The following is a 21,016-nucleotide window of genomic DNA, read 5'->3' as shown; positions in this document are numbered from 1 at the left end:
TCTCTTCACCACGACAGACCGGTTCAATGCCCGCATCTCCGCAGCACCAATCCGCCTGTCGATCTCATGCTCCATCTGTTATAGCCATAAATAAGACTTGTTTAAGTTATATTTTTGTGAGAATTAGTTTTATATTTGAACTTTAGCATTCTTAGTAAATAAGGTTAATATCAGTTGAAGTGATTATTATTCTGAAGTGTGGGCTTTTATTTTGAAAGTACCATTTCCGGTTAAGACGGTTTTTGGTGTTGAAATTAGAAGATTCTAGAAGGATAATGGCATGGATCAACGTAGTTTTTGACCGTGTTTACAGTGTTTTTTGGTAAAACAAAGAAAAAGTGAGTTGCAATTTTGTAATGCTTATTTTTTGTCCTGACATCTTTTTTCTAGATAAAGATTTTTTGTTAAAATGTCTGGTTTTCACGCGTCCTTTATTTTCGATGATGCTTCCAGAATGACACAGTAATAGGATCTGTAGTCAACATCAGCTTTCCCTCATTCATGAACAAGACCCTGAGATACTTAAACTCCTCCTCTTGAGGCAGGACCTCATCCCTGACCTGGAGAAGGCATTCTACCCTTTTCAGATTCAAAACCATGGTCTCAGATTTAGAGGAGCTGATTCTCATCCCAGCTGCTTCACACTTGGATATGAACTGCTCCAGTGAGAGTGGTAGATCAAGGTCTAATGAAACCAATAGGATCACATCATCTGCAATAAGCAGAGACCTGATTCTTAGGTCACCAAAACAGATCCCCTCACCACCTTGGCTGTGTTTTGAAATCCTGTCCAAAAAATTATGAACAAACTTTGTGACTAAGGGCGGCCTTGGTGGAGTCCAACTCTCACTGGATACGAGCCCAACTTACTGCTGTCAATGCGGACCAAGCTCTGACACTGGACATATGGGGACCTAACAGCCTGTACCCGGTCCTGACAGCCTGGTACCTCATACTCCCGGAGTACCCCCCACAGGGCCCTCTGAGGGACGCAGTTGAACGCCTTCTCTAAATCCACAAAACACAAGCAGATTGTCTTAGGTGTGTTCTTGTGTCATATTTCTAACTCCATGCTGTAGTTCTTTCTTAAAACACAGAACAGTTTTGTTACTTTGTGTCTGCCCTGAGACTGGGAGATCAGGGGTTCGATTCCTGGTCGGGTCATACCAAAGACTTTGAAAAAATGGGACCCAATGCCTCCCTGCTTGACACTCAGCATTAAGGGGTTGGATTGGGGGGTTAAACCACCAATTAGTTCCCGAGCGCGGCTGTGTCTGCAGCTCACCGCTCTCCCAGGGGATGGGTCAAATGCGGAGAACAAATTTCGCACACACACCTGTGTGTGTGACAACTAATGGGACTTTAACTTTTACCTGTTTTCACGCTACGTTTCGTCTGCGGCTGCAGACTTCCTCAGGCTGACGCTGATGGTGGCGTCACTTCCTTCTCCGTTTATCCGCGGGCAGCAGAGGACGTTGTCGCCCTCTGCTGCCTGCTCTCCCCTCTCACATGTCGATTGGTTGGGCAAACTCCCACGCACCCTCTGGGACCCCCCTAAGGGTATACAGCTGATCCAAATTTCCACGGCCAGGCTGAAAACCACATTGCTCCTCCTGAATGTGAGGCTCGACAATACGACAGACCCTCCATTCCAGAACCACTGAATACACCTTACCAGGGAGGCTCACTCACCCTGCGGTCCTCGATTTTAAATAGGGGTACCACCACCCCAGTCTGCCAATCCAATGGAACTGCCCCCGATGTCCACACAATATTGCAGAGCCACGTCAACCAACACAACATCCAGGGCCTAAGGAAACTCCGGGTGGATCTCATCCACCACTGGGGCTTGCCAGTGAGAAGTTTTTGACCACCTCAGTGACCTTGGCTCCAAAGATCCGAGAGCCCAACCCAAAGTCCCCAGACTCTGCTTTCTCACTGGAAGACGTGCCAGTCAGATTGAGGAAGTCTTCAAAGTACTCTGCCCACCAATCCACATTTCCTGTTGAGGTCAGCAGCACACCATCCCCAGTGTAATCAGTATTGTTGGTTCACTGCTTCCCCTCCTGAGATGTTAGATGGTGGACCAGAATGTCCTCGAAGCCGCACGGAAGTCTTGCTCCATGATCTCACCAAGCTCCTTCTATGCCTGGGTTCTTGCCTTTGCGACCACCCGAGCTGCATTCTGCTTCTACTGCCACTAACTATCAGCTGCCTCTGGAGTCCCACTGGCCAAAAGACCGGATAAGATTCTCTCTTCAGCCTGACAGCATCGATAACCGCCAGTGCCCACCAGCGGGTTTGGGGGGTTGCCGCCACGACTGGCACAAATGACCCTGTGGCCACAGCTTCAGTCGACCGCCTCAACAATGGATGCATGGAACATGCCCCAATTGCACTTAATGGTCCCCCCGGGATGTGTTCAAAATTTTGTCGGAGGTGGGAATTGAAGCTCCTTCTGACAGGAGACTCTGCCAGATGTTCCCAGTAGACCCTCAGAATACATTTAGGCCTGCCAGGTCTAACCAGCATCCTCCCCCACCACCGAAACCAACTCACCACCAGGTAGTGGTCAGTTGACAGCTCAGCCCCTCTCTTCACTTGAATGTCCAAGACACGCAGCCGAAGATCAAATGAGACAACAACAAAGTCGATCATCGAGCTGCGGCCTAAGGTATCTCGGTGCCAACCTTTGTGGTCAGCTTTATGCCTGAACATGGTGGAGTCAAAAGTGTTAAACCCAGCTACAGCACTACGAACTCAGGGATTTCTTTGATTTATATGATTGAGGAAGGAAATTGACACCCTCCTGTGTGCTATAAGACCATTTATCCAATTTAGGCAAATTACTTTTCCACATAGGGTCAAGCAGGTTTGTTTGGATAGCTTTTTCTAATAATAAAGGAAATAATCTGTTATTGTATTTATACTTACTGACATTTAACACCCCCTTCCCAAATAAATAAATAACAACAGTTTATTTGTACTTGCTGTCATTTTTAAAACAAGTTAACCAATCTATAACTGGATTGTACCTTTTTTAAATAAAGTTTTGAGAGATAGTTGAAACTGTGTGTGTGGTGTGTATATATGTGTGTGTGTGGCATTTATACTTACTGACATTTAACACCCCCTTCCCAAAGAAATAAATAACAACAGTTTATTTGTATTTGCTGTCATTTTAAAAACAAGTTAACCAATCTATAACTGAATTGCACCTTTTTTTAAATAAAGTTTTGAGAGATAGTTAAAACTGTGTGTGTGTGTGTGTGTGTGTGTGTGTGTGTGTGTGTGTGTGTGTGTGTGTGTGTGTGTGTGTGTGTGTGTGTGTGTGTGTGTGTGTGTGTGTGTGTGTGTGTGTGTGTGTTTGTGTGTGTGTGTGGTAGGTATTTGGTGTGAATCTGCTTGCTGGCTCTCCTCTTAAATGTACCTGTTTCTTAAAAACAGCGCCATCTAGCGTTCTCGACGATATCGCAATTTACAACACCAGAGTGAAGATGGCGGAGGGTGAATTGAACGTGGACAGCCTCATTTCTCGACTCCTTGAAGGTACACGGTTTTGTTTGATCTATAATATCAAGTACGTATGGGGGGTTGCACTATCTGGCTAGGGTATTGCACGTGTAGTATTTCGGTGACTGTTGCTTCTAGTACGCAGGGAACTGTTAGCTGCTGTTGCTAACGCTGTATTCTAGCTAACAACGTACGTAACCGACCGTTAGCTGCCTGGCTATGTTTATAAACACTACGAGCAATTACTGCCGACGTGCCCCACTTATGATAAGGATTTTATCTGATTTTGAATGGTCCTAGTTTTTATTCCAGCATACGAATCAACTTTATGCCTGAAATAATTGTTGCGGAATTCTGATATATCTGTTTGTGTTGTTTAGTAGGAGGGGCAGCAACGTTTTTCCCAGTGCAATGGACGCTAAACCCAGGGACATTCTTGATTATTCCTGTTTTCCCAGCATATGTTTCTTACAATAGCTACATTTTTACTCGACTGTTTTCTTGCTGATTTCATTTCTGTTTGAGGTTTGTTCTGGTTTAATGGTTTACCCGAAGAGCATCAAGGATTCAAAGAAAAGAATTTCAGCTAAACTAATTGAGCAGAAAAACATACATGACAAAAAGAGTGATTGGCTTGATTTTTATGTGTGTTTTACAGTTGGCAGGCTGTTATGATTCCTACCTCTCATGATTTCACAATCTCTTTAACTTTATGAATTTGTATCAGTGCCAAAACTAATTAGCTGAACATTAATATGAGATTTTAAATCTGCTGAATATAATAGAAGACATGCTTTGATCACGCATATCTTGCATCAGATGTTTGTGTTCGTTCAGCCATTTTTTTGTTTTATGATCTTTGTTGTTGAATATCAAAAGGAAAGAAAGGTGTTCAGAAATCTCTGCGCTGGCATTTTACCAGCTGCACACAAAAGGAGTTTTCTGTTCCCTTGTGAGATGCTCTGAGTCAGACCAAACCTCTAAAGCTAACTGTCCTTGGCACACTTTCCTTTTCTATCTGTGACACTGTTATGGACAAGACACCACATTCAAGGCTATCACAGAGATAGTCTTATCTAAAGAGGAGTTTTCAGTAAAGTAAATACATCATCTTAAATTTTACCACTACTAATTTTAAAATGGTTGTGTTCGCAGCCTTTCTCAGTGCGTTGCTATTTTTCTCATTTAGCCTAAATCCAAAATAAGCTCATAGTGAAATGGTGACATTAAACTTAACTAATGATGCTACAGCTGTGTTATGTTTTACATTTTAAAATAAAGTCTGTGTAAAAGCAAAAATAGAAATGATACATTTCCATTAAATCAACAGAAAACCTCTTTTTTACATTATATTTGTTATGAAATAAAATCATATCTCTGTCCCAAATTATACCTAAGAGATGGTCCTTTTATCAGCCACAGTGTATACAGAAAGTATTCAGACATCCATCAGTTTTTCACTCTTTATATTGCAGCCATTTGCTATAATCAATAAAATCATTAATTTCTAATTAATGTACACACAGCACCCATGTTGACTAGAGGTGTGAATCTTCACTTGTCATTCGATTACGATTATTGGGTCAACAATTCAATTCGACATCTCGATGCATCATGATTATTTCATATTGATTTGTTTTCATCAATAAATAGAAGATGTCAGATAATTGCTTTTTATTTTTATTTATTTATTTTTTAATCAAAAACGTAATTGACACAACCTGCCATCCCTCAAAAGCTCTCAAGTCACAACAGGTTAGGATAAAACATTTTAAACATTTAAGAAGATTTAACAAAGTAAAACCATCTGTTTCCTCGTTCAACACCACGCCTCAGGCTGAGAAAAACACGCTTTGCAAAAACTCACAAAATCTAAAAAAGCACTGAAAACCTACAGGACACATAATGTAATAATAAAATACATAATGGGTTCATATGAGTGTTTAATGTCTCTGAGCAACTCCAGAGTCAAATATTTATGCCACAGTTCAAGGGTGTCAGAAATAACACCAAATGAAATGTTTGACTAGTTATTTTATTTGAACCCAGTGGTTCATTTCTGAAATGTTGGAGAATGAATCAAGTTCTGTTTGATGCAGAAAATAATAAAACATAAAACAAATTCTAAACTTCCAATAATATTTAAGATGTGTGTTTTATTCTTTCTGATAATAACACCAGCAGAAGGCTGTAGGCTGGATTAGGATTAAATTAGCCAGCTGATGGATCTCCTTCACTAACCAGCTAACTACAAACCTTTCCACTAACCTGTCCTGTGGGACCCTCACCATGTAACCCTCATGTCCTTGATGTCTCTGGAGGAGCAGATAGGAGACAAGATCTCCTGTAACTTAAAATGATCCAAAGCTTCTTCCCAGCTTCTCTTTAAGCTGAATTTAACATCAGTTTATCATCATGAAACAGAAGAATAAAGTGGAAAAAGAACTTCTATCTTCTATTTCTCTCTCCTTTTAACTTTTTCGTGTCCCTAAATAAAAGAGACAGACGATCACGCTGCAGCCGCCATCATTGACCCCGCCCCTACCCTGAGACCGGATCTCCCTGCATCACAACACTCGGTCTGACTGAGCGCTTTGAGGAGAAATAATAACGAAGTTATGAAAATAATAATGCGTGTTTGGAGGAGTGTTGTCCCCCCCCCTTGGAGATCTTTATTTTGGTCCAGAACCCAGTAATCTTTGCCCAGTGGGACATCCTTAGTTATTTGTACCTTTGTGTTAATTCCCCACAGGCAGAATTTGTTTTATTATTCCCAACCTGTGGATGGAAAGATTATTTTTGTTGTTGTTGTAAATAAACCTGATCATCATTTTAACTTTTACATCCCGTGTTATTGTCCCTTCCTTTTTGCACACGAGCCGAACTCCCCAGGGAGAGTCGTAACACCACTTGCCTCACGCTCATAAGTGACCAAAACAAAGCAGTATGGAGACACTCCGTCTCCAACCACCTCTCAGGCAGCAGCCTGCTCTCCCAAGGTCTACACGTCACCAGAACATAACCAACCAACACAATAAAAGCAGTTTTATACAAAATGGAAGGCCTGTAGTGTTTATTCTCTTACAGTAACAATTTATCAATTTTTTTGAGGAATTTATTTGAGATTTTCTGGTTTTCATTAATTGTGCAATAGAAAAATAATCATTAGATTAATCGTCTAGTCATTAGAATAGTCGACTATTCGATAAAATAATCGTCCGAATAATCGTTTTAAAAATAATCATTGACCCCCAGCCCTAAGCACACAGCTAAAATAATGAAGGAGTGTCTTCACGGCAACTCTGTGACTGTTCTTAAATAGCCCAGCCAGAGCCCTGACATTCTATATTTCTATAGTCTGTATTCAAGGTGGTGTGCTGTGTGTTCATCAATGAGGGAAAAATGAATTTAATTTATTCTAGCAAATGGCTGCAAAAAAGCAAAAAGTGAAAAATTGACAGGGTTCTGAATACTTTCCGTACCTGTTTATACATCTGCACAGCTTTATATACAGAAACAAGTGGTGACTGTTGTAGTCAGAATGCTTCATGATTGTTTAGCTTCAGACCAAAGTTCAAGCTTGCAGAAAGCCTGTGCAAAGTTAAAACGGTCAAAGATTAAAGCTAAACCAGTTAATCCCAGTTCTAGTAAGTCTGGATGGATGAGACCTGGTGAAGAGCCCAACTTCTGCAGTTTCATGCTTCATGTGATGCATGAAATGTGAAATAGAAAGACAGTCGGTAAAGCTGAAGTTGCTGAGCTGCACGGGGATGTCAGATTCATCATCTGAAGAATTGTTTCCCTGTTTAACGTTTTTTTTTTTTAAACAAATCAGACAGTGATGGGTTTAACTCCGTGAATGTTCTGATTTGGTGTGAATTTAGAATTGTATTCACTAAGTCTGACTGAATTTCTGAGGCAGCTTGTCATTATTTTCATTTTAACTGCTTTTTGTGGCCATGTTGTGAATTGTCTTCTGTCACAGAAATAAAACAACAATAGAGAGAAGATGTAACCAATTGTCTTCTCTGACTAAGATGCATTTACTCCACAAGTCTCAGCTAGCCATTATTGGATGTTTAGTGGGCGTCTAGCTGTAAGGCAGCACAGAAATGGTTATTCGTTACATAATTCCTCAGATTTACTCGTATTTTTGTTTTCAGAACGGCTAATTTTTACCCATTGCTGATTTTATTGACATAAAATAAGGCTTTTGTTAAAAAAAACAGTCCTTTGAATGCCCTACAGAAAGGATATTAAGGTAGCAGCCTTTGTGTATTTTTTCTTTTCCATATAGGTTGGTGCTGACTGTAGCTGGTGTTTGCATTTCTCAGATTTGCTTCAGAAGTCATAAAGTAATTTTAGCTAACTGCATCTTCAAAGCCAATAAAGCTACAACATGGCTAAAAAGTGCAGGCTTCTCTCAGAACCTGAGAGGTTGGTTGTCAAAGCTACAGAATGATCACACCTACGGATTTGATCTGGTTAGAATAAATCCGTGCGTCTGTTTTCATAAGTGGAGGAGGTTCCATTACGGTCTCACAAAGGTCAACAGAACGGGCCGTAGAAGCGGTCTGTTGGATTGAAAGCCTCTGTTTTTCCTCTGCAGTGCGAGGATGTCGTCCGGGGAAGGTGGTCCAGATGACCGAGGCAGAGGTTCGGGGTCTCTGCATCAAGTCCAGAGAGATTTTCCTCAGCCAGCCCATCCTACTGGAGCTGGAGGCTCCCCTGAAGATCTGTGGTCAGGACATGTCCTTAGTGTCTTTGTTCTCCCAGTTTATCACCATTTATGCTTTATCTGCTTGTTTACTTGCTCTGTTTTATTACTGCTTTGCTTTCGTTTGTATCACTCGTATTTAGTTTTCTCATAAAAGCAACAAGTGCACAATGATAATCTTGCTATGATGCTCAATTTGGGAAAAATGTCAGTCCTGCTTCACTCATACTAGGGATGCACATAGTTAACCAGTTAATTGCCGTGGGGGGTGTTTATAGTTAACTGAGTATTGACCTTTAATGACTTCAATAGCCGGTTAAACAAATAGAGAACGTGCATCTTTAGCTCATACCTACAAACTTGTTGCTTTTTGGCGCAAATTGCCATTTTTAAACCAAATCTTGCGGTCATGTTCAGTGCCAAACATCATAGTCACAAAGACAGCATGCAAAAAACTGATTGCGTATAACACCCGCTGCGTCAGCATCTCAGAGTCTAGAGCTTAACTGTGATCAAATCAAACTGTCAGCAGTAAATAACAAGGCCTTTAGCAGGTATATCTCCTTTAACCTTTACAGTTGTTTCCAGAGACTCTTGCTTTGTTTTTTTCAAGTGGAGTTTGTTTGGAGTGAAGTACTGAAAATACAGGGAGTGCAGAATTATTAGGCAAGTTGTATTTTTGAGGAATAATTTTATTATTGAACAACAACCATGTTCTCAATGAACCCAAACAACTCATTAATATCAAAGCTGAATGTTTTTGGAAGTAGTTTTTAGTTTTTAGTTTTAGCTATTTTAGGGGGATATCTGTGTGTGCAGGTGACTATTACTGTGCATAATTATTAGGCAGCGTAACAAAAAACAAATATATACCCATTTCAATTATTTTATTTTTACCAGTGAAACCAATAAAACATCTCCACATTCCCAAATATACATTTCTGACATTCAAAAACAATACAAAAACAAATCAGCGACCAATGTAGCCACCTTTCTTTGCAAGGACACTCAAAAGCCTGCCATCCATGGATTCTGTCAGTGTTTTGATCTGTTCACCATCAACATTGCGTGCAGCAGCAACCACAGCCTCCCAGACACTGTTCAGAGAGGTGTACCGTTTTCCCTCCTTGTAAATCTCACATTTGATGATGGACCACAGGTTCTCAATGGGGATCAGATCAGGTGAACAAGGAGGCCATGCCATTAGTTCTTCTTCTTTTATACCCTTTCTTGCCAGCCATGCTGTGGAGTACTTGGACGCATGTGATGGAGCATTGTCCTGCATGAAAATCATGTTTTTCTTGAAGGATGCAGACTTCTTCCTGTACCACTGCTTGAAGAAGGTGTCTTCCAGAAACTGGCAGTAGGACTGGGAGTTGAGCTTGACTCCATCCTCAACCTGAAAAGGCCCCACAAGCTCATCTTTGATGATACCAGCCCAAACCAGTACTCCACCTCCACCTTGCTGGCGTCTGAGTCGGACTGGAGCTCTCTGCCCTTTACCAATCCAGCCACGGGCCCATCCATCTGGCCCATCAAGACTCACTCTCATTTCATCAGTCCATAAAACCTTAGAAAAATCAGTCTTGAGATATTTCTTGGCCCAGTCTTGACGTTTCAGCTTGTGTGTCTTGTTCAGTGGTGGTCGTCTTTCAGCCTTTCTTACCTTGGCCATGTCTCTGAGTATTGCACACCTTGTGCTTTTGGGCACTCCAGTGATGTTGCAGCTCTGAAATATGGCCAAACTGGTGGCAAGTGGCATCTTGGCAGCTGCACCCTTGACTTTTCTCAGTTCATGGGCAGTTATTTTGCGCCTTGGTTTGTCCACACGCTTCTTGCGACCCTGTTGACTATTTTGAATGAAACGCTTGATTATTCGATGATCACGGTTCAGAAGCTTTGCAATTTTAAGACTGCTGCATCCCTCTGCAAGATATCTCACTATTTTTGACCTTTCTGAGCCTGTCAAGTCCTTCTTTTGACCCATTTTGCCAAAGGAAAGGAAGTTGCCTAATAATTATGCACACCTGATTTAGGGTGTTGATGTCATTAGACCACACCCCTTGTCATTACAGAGATGCACATCACCTAATATGCTTAATTGGTAGTAGGCTTTCGAGCCTATACAGCTTGGAGTAAGACAACATGCATGAAGAGGATGATGTGGACAAAATACTCATTTGCCTAATAATTCTGCACTCCCTGTATTTAACCCTGTTAAAGTGATTATCGCTTCCGTTTAGCCTCAGAAAGATTTGATCTACTCTAGAATGACTGTTTCTCTCTTGTAGGTTTTAATGTATAAAGCACAGCACATTGGATCTTTTTCATGATCCTAATTAACCCCAAAATGTGTAAAACTGGACAACTTTCTTTTGTCAAAGTAATCATCATATCCACTTTGGACCTGAAGGCAATATGAAAGCAAATGCTGTCTTTTGCCCATTATTCACCCTCTTAATCTACATCAGAATTCTATTTTGTATATAAAAATCCACCCCCCCCCCCCCCACACACACACACACACGCACACACACACACACACACACACACACACATGAAACCTCCGTTCTGGCTTTCTGAAGAGTTGGTGCACCAGTGGCAAACTCCCACTGTGCAGAGTGCATAACACCACAAAGCGTGTTCTGCACCGCCTCGAGCAGCAATCTATTTCTCTGATGCATCTCAGACCTTTCTTACGTAACCAGGCTGCACAGTCGTATACTATCTCTCCATCACTCTCGTGATTTAACTGCCCAGTGTTTTTAAAGGGGAACACATTTCTCTTATGTATCGTATGTTATTACATTACAGCAGGATGTCTTGTCTCCTCAGCGCAGCAAGCAAACAAATCTGAGCCACGTAGCATAAGTGCTGCTCCTAGAGAGAACTGTGGGTGATTAAATTTTTGGTCTTAATAATATAGTTCCTGTTCAGGTGGGACTCTCTTTAGTCATCTGTGTCAGCAGCGTTTGTCCAAAATTAGAGCAGCTCTTAAGGTGGCACAAGAGGATATAAACGGAAGGTCTTGCCTGCGTGATGACACGAGTCTCCCCTCTAGAGATCAGGTGCTTTGCTGGAAGCAGCTCTAATGTCACAGATAGCCGAGGTTGGCCCAGAGTTCCTGAGAGAGCTGTTAGCTTGTGTGGAGGTGGGTTTTGTGTGTGCTTTGTTTTTGCAATTAACCTGGATTGTGATTGGCCGTTCCCTGACAGCTCCGTTCTTCAACGGGTATTTGTCCGGTGTCAGTTGTCATGATTTTTATTCATGTGACGCAGCCTCAGTGAAACCCAAGCAGAGCTTTGATTCAGCTCCATTTGCTCTGAATAAAGTGTTTTCAGATCCTTAGTAGCCAGATTAACACCTTGTATTTTTAGGTGATATCCATGGGCAGTACACAGATCTCCTGAGGCTGTTTGAGTATGGCGGCTTCCCTCCAGAAGCCAACTACCTGTTCCTGGGTGACTACGTGGACAGAGGCAAACAGTCCCTGGAAACCATCTGCCTCCTGCTGGCATACAAGATCAAATACCCAGAGAACTTCTTCCTGCTCAGAGGAAACCACGAATGTGCTTCAATCAACCGTATTTATGGCTTCTACGACGAGTGTAAGCAAACCCAAACGCAGGCTGTGTGTGTTACCGCGTGTCTCATCCAGTGTCTGGTGCCTAAGAGGTTTGTGTTTACAGGCAAGCGGAGGTTCAACATTAAATTATGGAAGACCTTCACAGACTGCTTCAACTGCCTCCCCATTGCGGCTATTATTGATGAGAAGATCTTCTGCTGCCATGGAGGTGACTCGCTGACGCCATTGCACTTTCAAGGATCTACATTTCCCTACTAGCCTTTCTAAAATTAAATGTTTTCTATATTCTCTGCTTCAGGGCTTTCGCCTGATTTGCAGTCGATGGAGCAGATCCGCAGGATCATGAGGCCAACAGACGTTCCAGATACAGGTGCTGTTCGAGTCTCGCTGTACTTCAGTTGTAACAGTCAGAACTTCAAATCCCTTTCTGAGAGTTTCTCTTCTATATTCAACACTTTCCTGCCTTGTTCTGGTATTTTTTGTCCGTCTCTCAGGCCTGCTGTGTGACCTGCTGTGGTCCGATCCAGATAAAGATGTGCAGGGCTGGGGAGAGAATGATCGTGGAGTCTCCTTCACCTTTGGGGCTGATGTGGTCAGCAAGTTCTTAAACCGCCATGACCTGGACCTCATCTGCAGAGCCCACCAGGTAATTAAGATGGGAATGATGCACATCAATGCAGCATCTCTATTCTGTTCTCTGGGAATGAAACGGCAGCTGTGTTTTAATTATTTCATTTCCTGCTTTCTTTTCTTACATTTATTATAATCACAAGCTCCCAGTTACGGTTAATCTGATGTTTTAGTGTTTTTTCATTAGGATTACGCCGTACCGGGTTATATACTTGAGTTTTAGTTGAAAATATCACATATATTTCTGGTTGGCGTTGTCAGCTCAGCCCAGCAAGAGCAGTTTGTCTTTGAAGCTAACCAAAGATGTGATTCTTGGTATCGATCGCTGTGGGTGTTGGAATAATGTTGTGTCCTAAAACAGGTTGTGGAGGATGGATATGAGTTCTTTGCCAAACGCCAACTGGTCACACTTTTCTCTGCTCCAAACTACTGCGGGGAGTTTGACAATGCGGGCGGCATGATGAGTGTTGATGAATCTCTCATGTGTTCCTTCCAGGTAATCAAAAACCCAAAATGACCCAATACTCTTCTAGAACAATCTGTTAATGTCAAAAACAACAACCCACGTGTCTTGATTCTCCGTCTTTAAGATCCTGAAGCCCTCAGAGAAGAAGGCCAAGTACCAGTACGGTGGTGTGAACTCTGGCCGACCTGTCACCCCACCCCGCACCACCCAAGCACCCAAGAAGAGGTGAACACCCAGCTGAGGCTCTCTTCCCTCCTTCTCATCCAATCCATTCCTGGTCAGCCGTCATGGCACCCCCCTGTAACCCTCCTCACCTAGCCCCTCCTCCGCTCCACTTTTCTTAATGTGTATTAATACAGAAATTTGCTGTGATCAATCTGTTTTATTTATTTACTTCCTGTCTGTGTCTTGGGATTTTTCTTTTTTGATATTCTAACTCTCTTTTCGTGGTTTTACTCTCCAGTGCTATTTAAGGTTTTCTGGGGTTCTGTGTTGTCTAAGGAAATGCCTTCTATAATGAGAGGCAGTGTGACCAAGTGAAAGAAATCCTGATTTTTTTTCTCCAGAAAAACTAAATAGAGATTGATCATATATGTATATTTTTCTTTTTTTTTTTTCTTTTTTTAATTTTTGACCTCATCTAAATGAATCATTTTGGGTGTTTAATTTGGAGCTGTGCAACACGTGTTTCCATTTCCATCTCATCACAGCATGAGCAGTACACTTTGTGGTTTTTGTGCACAAGTATATTATTTAGATTTAAACATAGAGGAACGTACAGCGTCACACTTTTAGAAAACAAAATGAACAGATCTACCTAAAAGCCTAATCTGGACACCAATTTCTCTACTTTATGTCTCGACTGCTCCCACACAGAAAGCTAATGATGATTCCTGGTAATATTCTTTCTTATAAAGATAATTTCCTTGTTTTGTGGTGAGAGAGAATTTTAATTACACCCATTTGTGATTTCCATGCAGAAATCAGATGTGTTTTTGGAATTGTGCTTTTTAAATCTGGAATTTGTTAAAGGAAAATTGTGACTAATTAAAAAAATCTAACCCATCGAATAATACAAAGGATAAACAAGTCTTGAAAAATCATTCATTCTGATCGTTTATTCAAATTTACATATGGTACTACTCGGAAGAAAACTAGCTTGTGGAAGCTTTATTGTGAAATAGCAGCTCATCTGATGTAAAAGTGGGTGACCCAGCTTTAGCATTGCTGTAATTGTGTTGCCACCTGGTGTGTGAATACAGCACTGCAGGGCAAAGAGCACATCTCATGTTTTGTATTACCAAGTAGATCAGAGTGAGTCATCCGTTACATTCCTAGTATAAAATGTGGCTTCATTTTCTGTTACATGCTATCACGGATACACGAACCAGCTATAAGTATCATTTGTGTTTGCTTCAGTCTCAAATGCAAAAATAAGCTGCTGTTGTAATTTAATTGAAAGCAAATTGGTCTTTTTATTTTCTTTGTAGTATTTTTTTTACTTCTTATTTCATCCATTTATATTGCTTACTTGTTTAATTTATCTCTTTCAGGATGGCAAGAAAATGATAAAAGTGTTACCAAAAGCTGTTTTGCAATTTGTACAAGTTGGTTTGAAAGTCAATGCATTCAATAAAATCAATGAAACCTGTAGTTGCTTTTGTCTTTTTTTAAGCTCCTTAAAAAAAGAGAGAAACTTTATTAGAGAAACTTTATTAGGACCACAAACTGATAAAACTCACTACAATCAGCACATGTAGAGATTGAAAATATTTTGCTTGAAACAGGTGTTTTATTCATTCAGCTGTTTGCATAAATAAAAAAAAATCTATATTAACCGATTTTAAACATGGAAAATCAGATGACACTATAAAAACTACATGTAATAGAAGTTATTTGATATGCAGTCCTTTATGATTAAAAAATAAAGGTATCTGCTTATGTTTTCAAAAATATGTTCCTCTACATCTTGTTTGGTGCTAATGTGTTAATTCAGAATAAAAAACATTTTTATATTAAAGTTGCATTACTGTTGGTGTGTTTCGCCTTCCAACCGATTGGGGGCGATATAAATGTCTGATTCAGCTCAACGCCCTAAACGCATTGCGGGACACTAGATTCCTAAAACACGAGGATGAGTTACTTTTAACGAAAAGACCAATGATGGTGTTTAGAAGTCGGTGATGTTGCCCACGACACGCTGCTGAACCAGAAGTGGTAAACCCGTCCTCTGCATCGTTATCAGCTAAACAAATGCAGTTGTTCGAGCACTTGGATTAAATATCGTTTTAATCCGCACATATTTATTTTGACGTGAGTTTATTTTAGATAAACGTGAGTCACTTTGTGTGTAGGATAAAGTTAATATGTCTGCCCTGTCCTGCTTGGCTGTTGTTAACAAGTCTGAAGTTCAGTGCAGGATGAGTTCAGGTAGCTAATGTATTGGTCTTTGTGTATTTGGCACACATTAAGTTCCTAAGTACTGGAAACGACAAAGATTAAAGAAGCATCTATTAGCATTATTGACGGGTCAGTTAAAAGCAGCATGTTAGCTAGGGATTCTGTAGTTGGCTCTTTATAATTGATAAAGATCACAAATCGACAGTTTTTTATGCCTGCCTGAATTGTTCGAGAAAACTTCCTTATTGATCTAGAGTTGCATCGTATAAAGCATTTCCGGTTTAGCTAATTAATTGACAACATTGAAGTGATGTTAAAAATTTGCTATTATTTTTCCTAAGTTCATACAATATCTTGTAAAGTTAATAAAAATGCTGTTCAAACGGATAAACGTTGAACTGATACAAACTACAACTAGTAGCAACATTGCATGCAATATTAAACATACCCTTTATTAAAATAAAATATTAGCGTAATTTATTTTGCCCGATCTAACACTTTTTTGTATATGTAACAGAAACACTCCATTGAATCTTCGATGGCACCACGCCCAACATCACTCCTGCTCAGCTGTTTCAATAATGAAGGATGGCGAGGTTTAGGTTGAAAACTTGCATTGCTTCAATCGCTTTAGTGCTGTTTGTACTCATCGTAACCCTTATTTTAAAGTCTCTCACTACAGAGGATTCTTCTTTCCAAAGCCCAGGAGATGTTTGGGTAATTCCAGACAAAAAGAATGATCCACAGAGCCAGAGAAACTATCAGAAAACACCAGAAGACACCAATATGAATGAGTCAGATAGGAATTCAGAGCTGGAAGCTGCACTGAGGAAGTATCCTCCTCCAAACTACTATCTCCATACTTTTTATTACGTCTGGTATGGGAACCCTAAGTTTGATGGAAAATACGTCCACTGGGACCATCCACAGCTGCCACACTGGGATGCTGAAGTAGCTCGGGGATATCCACAAGGAAGGCATGTCCCTCCTGATGACATTGGGTCCAACTTTTACCCGTCTTTAGGGCCCTACAGTTCCAGGGACACTTCTGTAATGGAGGCTCATATGCAACAGCTGCGTACAGCAGCCATCGGTGAGACAAAACAGTTACTCTGCCTTTTAGCTTAACCCTCTGGAGACAGGCGTTGCAGGTTTGCAACAGTTAAAACCTACCTACCTGGTTACTCCACATACGTATTTCATGAGCATTTTTAACTCAGAAGTACCCCTGAAGGACTTAGTTGATCGTCCTTTTATCAAAACTTATTTCGAGCCTGAGAGGGTTAAGGTTCAAACACTGGTCCAAGCCATTTGTTATGTAGATGTTGTTGGAGAAAGAAGTTTCATAGGAAAAGCAGATCTTGTACCTCATTAGTGTTTGTTCTCAGGTGTGATCGCTGTTTCCTGGTATCCCCCCTCGACAAACGATGACAACGGTGAGCCGGTAGACGAGCTAGTGCCTGCACTGTTGGAGGTGGCACAGAAATACCGCATTAAGGTTTGTATGATAAAAGCACGTTCTACTGCTTTGAATGGTCATTTCCAGCTCAAAATATAGTGAAAATGAAATGCTAAAGGATAATAAATAATAAATGTCACAACAGGATGATATAAAGGGTTGCAAAAGTCCTCCTCAGCATAAAAACTTTAACTGTGGATGGGCTAATGGCACATTATATGAACAAAGTGTATTCAGTGTAAAATTAAAGAGCAAGTCACCCCCTACCAGATTCTTACTCAACTCCCACTTCCTGTTTGAAAAATGCAACAAATGCTGTCGCCTAGCTGACCGAGAGGGTGGGGCCGCTAACAAATACACACACACGACATTGTGACATCATAATGTACCATTGAACATCATAGTGTACCTCTCAGCCAATAGCAACGGCAGATTTAAATTCAAATGCAGTGCTGAGTTTTTACCTGACGACGGTGCAACACTGACAGTTTTAGGCAGAATATTTAAATTTTAACTAAGATGCACTAAATTGCCGAATTAGTGACTACACGTGTCTGTAGCACAGACACTCATTTATATAGTTTATCAGCAAAAAAAATGTTGATTTGGAGTGACTTGCTCTTTAACTAAAGTCATGGATAAAAAAAATAAACCTCGTGAGATTAGAAAACCGGTGTTTTTGAAGTTTGATTTGAAAAGGCCTTCAGTATAAATCACTTAAAGCCACAGTGTGTAATAATTGTACTTGTTTACTAGGGATGGACAATATATCAGCATCAATATTGGTATTGGCCGATTTTAGTAATTTTTTTAAATATCAGTATTGCTTTGATACATAAAACCGGGCCGATATTGACAACCAATATTTTTTTCCATCTGGTCTCCATTTGTTTGCCTGTTTCAGAGGGTGAGGGGCTGATGTGTAATTGTTTCGTCACGTGAACAGTGAATGTAATCATCTCAGAACCGTAAATGTGTGTGTTGTGTGTACATAATAACGTAAATTCAACTTTAATGATTTTCAATCTATACAAAATCTGCTGCTTTTAGAAGCATTAATGTCAGCATGTCAATATCGGCAAATATCGGTTATCGGCCATAACAGTGATTGTAATATCAGTATCGGCCCAAAAATTTCATATCGGGGCATTACTATTGTTTACTATTAAATTCTGTGTTACGTCCACAAACTTTTTTACTAGTAATTCTAACCAAAGTCTATCTTAAATATTCCTAATAGCTTTAAATGTTCCATTTTTATGTACATAAACTGTGGTCAACATTAGAAATATACCAGTACGTGTGTAAGGAATGAATCCAATATACAAGTTTCACTTTTGAATGGAATTACTGAAATTAATCAACGTTATCATGAAAATCTAATTTTATGACCAGCACCTGAATGTACAGTTTATTATACTGAAGAACTTGATTGTGCTGTGTGGTGTGCAGTGAAAGGGTGAGGGTTAGGGTGTGTGCTGCATGTGCAAAATGTGTAAAAACTGTGTTTTTAATCTATATATGTTGCTGTTTTTTATGTAAAGCACTCTGTACTAATTTAATCATAAAAAGTACTCTGCAAATTAAATTTGATTTGATTGTCTTACTTCAGAAATGTCATCATACACATAGAAAAGAGTAAAGCACGTGTATTAATGTTTGTTTTACAGGTTGTTTTCCACATTGAGCCATACAAAGGAAGAGATGAAGTCAACATGTTCACTAATGTCAAATACATAATTGAGAAGTGAGTATCATAAGTAAGTGGTCTCACTCAGGAAATACCTCTGATCAATGATCTGCTTGTTTTCTCTCTTCCCAGATACGGAGAGCACCCGGCATTTTTTAAGTATCAAACAAACTCTGGCAAACTCCTTCCGCTCTTTTATGTTTACGACTCGTACTTGATGAACTCTGAGCAATGGGCCAAGCTGCTGAAACACACAGAGCACAACAGCATCAGGGATACTCCATATGACGCCATCTTCATCGCTCTGCTGGTTGAGGAGAAACATAAGATGGAGATCCTGACTGCGGGCTTTGATGGCATCTACACCTACTTCGCCACTAACGGGTTTTCCTACGGCTCTACTCAGAAGAACTGGGCCTCTGTTAAATCCTTCTGCGAAGACAACAACCTGATTTTCATTCCAAGCGTGGGTCCGGGCTATATTGACACAAGCATTCGACCGTGGAACTTCCGGAATACGAGAAACCGAATCAGTGGCAAATACTACGAAACATCGCTAAGTGCGGCGTTGGAGACCAGGCCCGACTTCATCTCTATAACGTCTTTTAATGAGTGGCATGAGGGGACTCAGATTGAAACAGCAGTCCCTAAAAGAAGCCATATGGTGTACTTGGACTACCTACCCAATAAGCCAACTATCTACCTAGACATAACTCGCAAATGGGCCGCCATATTTGGTGGCGAGCGACAAAGATGGCCAGACTGATGATACCAAATCACTGATGGAGCGCGATAGCAAAAAACACAAAGTGGTGATTTATTGATTGAGAAATGACTACTTATTTGAATTTTGGCTGCTGTATCTTGCACTGAATTAACTGCTTTTAATCACTTCTTATGTTTAGTCATTCACAAATAAGCTGCATGATTTGTTCCTCCAAACCCAGCTGAAAGCGAAGGCTGTTTTTGCCTTCTGTGGTCCAAAATCATCGTTGAACAGGAAATAGGTACGCAAAACAGTGTGGTGGTAAAAAGCTGTTGCTTCACTTCTTTCAAAGCCGTGCCGGAGTAAAAGGTTACCACGAGTCGTAAACAAACAGCAGTTTTTATCCTGAAGTACCGGATGGCAAATAATTTCCTTTAGTGTGTTCATCTTCATGTTGATGGTTTCTGGCTGTGGTATGTGTCCTGGCGTAGGTGTCTGAACGAATCACTTGAATAAATTCTCTGGTTAGATACAGAAACTGCATATCACACATAGTTCACATTTTTGAATGGTGGCACGTTATTTGTCGAATTCCTCCCGAGAGGTTCTGAAGTGGAAGCGTCCTATCGAACAGTTCAGGTTTGATGCAGATGAACTCTGCTTTATATTCAGATTTGATAAAGTGATGCAAACTTATAAAAGTAGGGTGGCACATTATGGGATGATTTAATGACTCAAAACACACCCTAAGAGCTTTTTAAAGCCATGTTTTAAACTCAAAGTCTTCACCTTAATGAGGTCCAAACTGAACATGGAAGGGCTCGCTAAGGAGCAGCAACAGCAGACGGTTGCCTTTAAGGTCAGGAAATATATCTCAAGGAAGGAAATTTAGCATTTTCTGATGTCTGTGAGATCCAAACTTCAGAGTTATTTCCCACATTTCTTAAATTACTTTACTTTATAAATTGGTGCTCTTCCACCACGTTTATTTTTGTCAAACCCTTTGGAGAAAAGCTGAGACTCGCCTCACATCTGCCTTTGAAACTTCCAAAAATTGTCCCTGAATCCAAGTAAACAAGTTGTGTTTTTGTTGTGCAGCCATCGTTTTTCTTGTGTGTCATTTTGCATTCGCTTTTCAACTCAATTTTTTCTCACAGTGCACACTTAATAGCTATCTGGAGGATTTCAGGTCTTAGCAGGGAGAAAGTCATCCCAACAGAATGTGTTCCATGTCTGTATGGGTCATTGTTCAGCCATAGAAGCTCTCTTCAGTTAAACATTCTTTCTAGATTACGAGATATGTTCATCCTGCAGTGTGCCCTCTGTTTTCTGACTGACTGGTCCCATAGCAGAATGATTGAACTCTCCCCTTTTGCCTTCTAAAACATCCCTACTTCTTCATAACAACTCAGCAAAGTGTTGGAAAAATCTTCAGAGGTTCTGGTCTTTATTGACATGAAAGCATCACACAGTTCCATCCATCATGTGAATCGTGGGATGAGAATCAGCTCCTTTAAATCCGAGACGTTGGTGTGAGTTGGAAAAGGGTAAAATGCCTTCTCCAGGTCCGGGATGAGGTCCTGCCTCAAGTGGAGGAGTTTTAAGTATCTCGGGGTCTTGTTCACGAGTGAGGGGACAATGGAGCGTGAGATCCATAGGCCGATTGGTGCTGCGTCTGCAGTGCTGTACTGGTCTGTTGTGGTGAAGAGAGAGCTGAGCTGGAAGGCAAAGCTCTCCATTTACCAGTTTGTCTACGTTCCTACCCTATATGGTTGCAAGCTTTAGGTGGTGACCGAAAAAACGAGATCGCGGGTACAAATGTGTTTTTCCCCCTGGGTGTCTGGGCTCT

At 40.7% G+C, this 21,016-nt stretch overlaps 2 protein-coding genes across 6 annotated transcripts; both read left to right on the top strand.

The window, feature by feature from the left end:
* Positions 1-3,398: 3,398 nt before the first annotated feature.
* On the top strand, positions 3,399-14,565 carry LOC107392159 (serine/threonine-protein phosphatase PP1-beta catalytic subunit). The gene is made up of 8 exons (XM_015969784.3): positions 3,399-3,549; positions 8,123-8,254; positions 11,608-11,838; positions 11,920-12,024; positions 12,115-12,186; positions 12,311-12,462; positions 12,808-12,942; positions 13,037-14,565. Exons 1-8 carry the CDS (start codon positions 3,498-3,500, stop codon positions 13,139-13,141), a joined length of 984 nt encoding a protein of 327 aa, XP_015825270.1. The 5' UTR covers positions 3,399-3,497; the 3' UTR covers positions 13,142-14,565.
* Positions 14,566-15,033: 468 nt separating this feature from the next.
* manea (mannosidase, endo-alpha) lies at positions 15,034-20,264 on the top strand. 5 transcript variants are annotated; one of them, XM_015969783.3, is made up of 5 exons: positions 15,034-15,129; positions 15,830-16,405; positions 16,701-16,810; positions 18,442-18,518; positions 18,594-20,264. In XM_015969783.3, exons 2-5 carry the CDS (start codon positions 15,901-15,903, stop codon positions 19,225-19,227), a joined length of 1,326 nt encoding a protein of 441 aa, XP_015825269.3. In that variant the 5' UTR covers positions 15,034-15,129; positions 15,830-15,900; the 3' UTR covers positions 19,228-20,264. The 5 variants fall into 5 exon arrangements, with proteins under 5 accessions (XP_015825269.3, XP_015825267.3, XP_015825266.3 ...); XM_015969781.3 differs by having other exon boundaries at positions 15,089-15,225; XM_015969780.3 differs by having other exon boundaries at positions 15,126-15,342.
* The last annotated feature ends 752 nt before the right edge of the window (positions 20,265-21,016 follow it).

This window comes from Nothobranchius furzeri, chromosome 18 (assembly GCF_043380555.1).
Source record: "Nothobranchius furzeri strain GRZ-AD chromosome 18, NfurGRZ-RIMD1, whole genome shotgun sequence".
NCBI classification, from domain to species: domain Eukaryota; kingdom Metazoa; phylum Chordata; class Actinopteri; order Cyprinodontiformes; family Nothobranchiidae; genus Nothobranchius; species Nothobranchius furzeri.
This window is presented reverse-complemented; position numbering and strand designations above follow the sequence as displayed.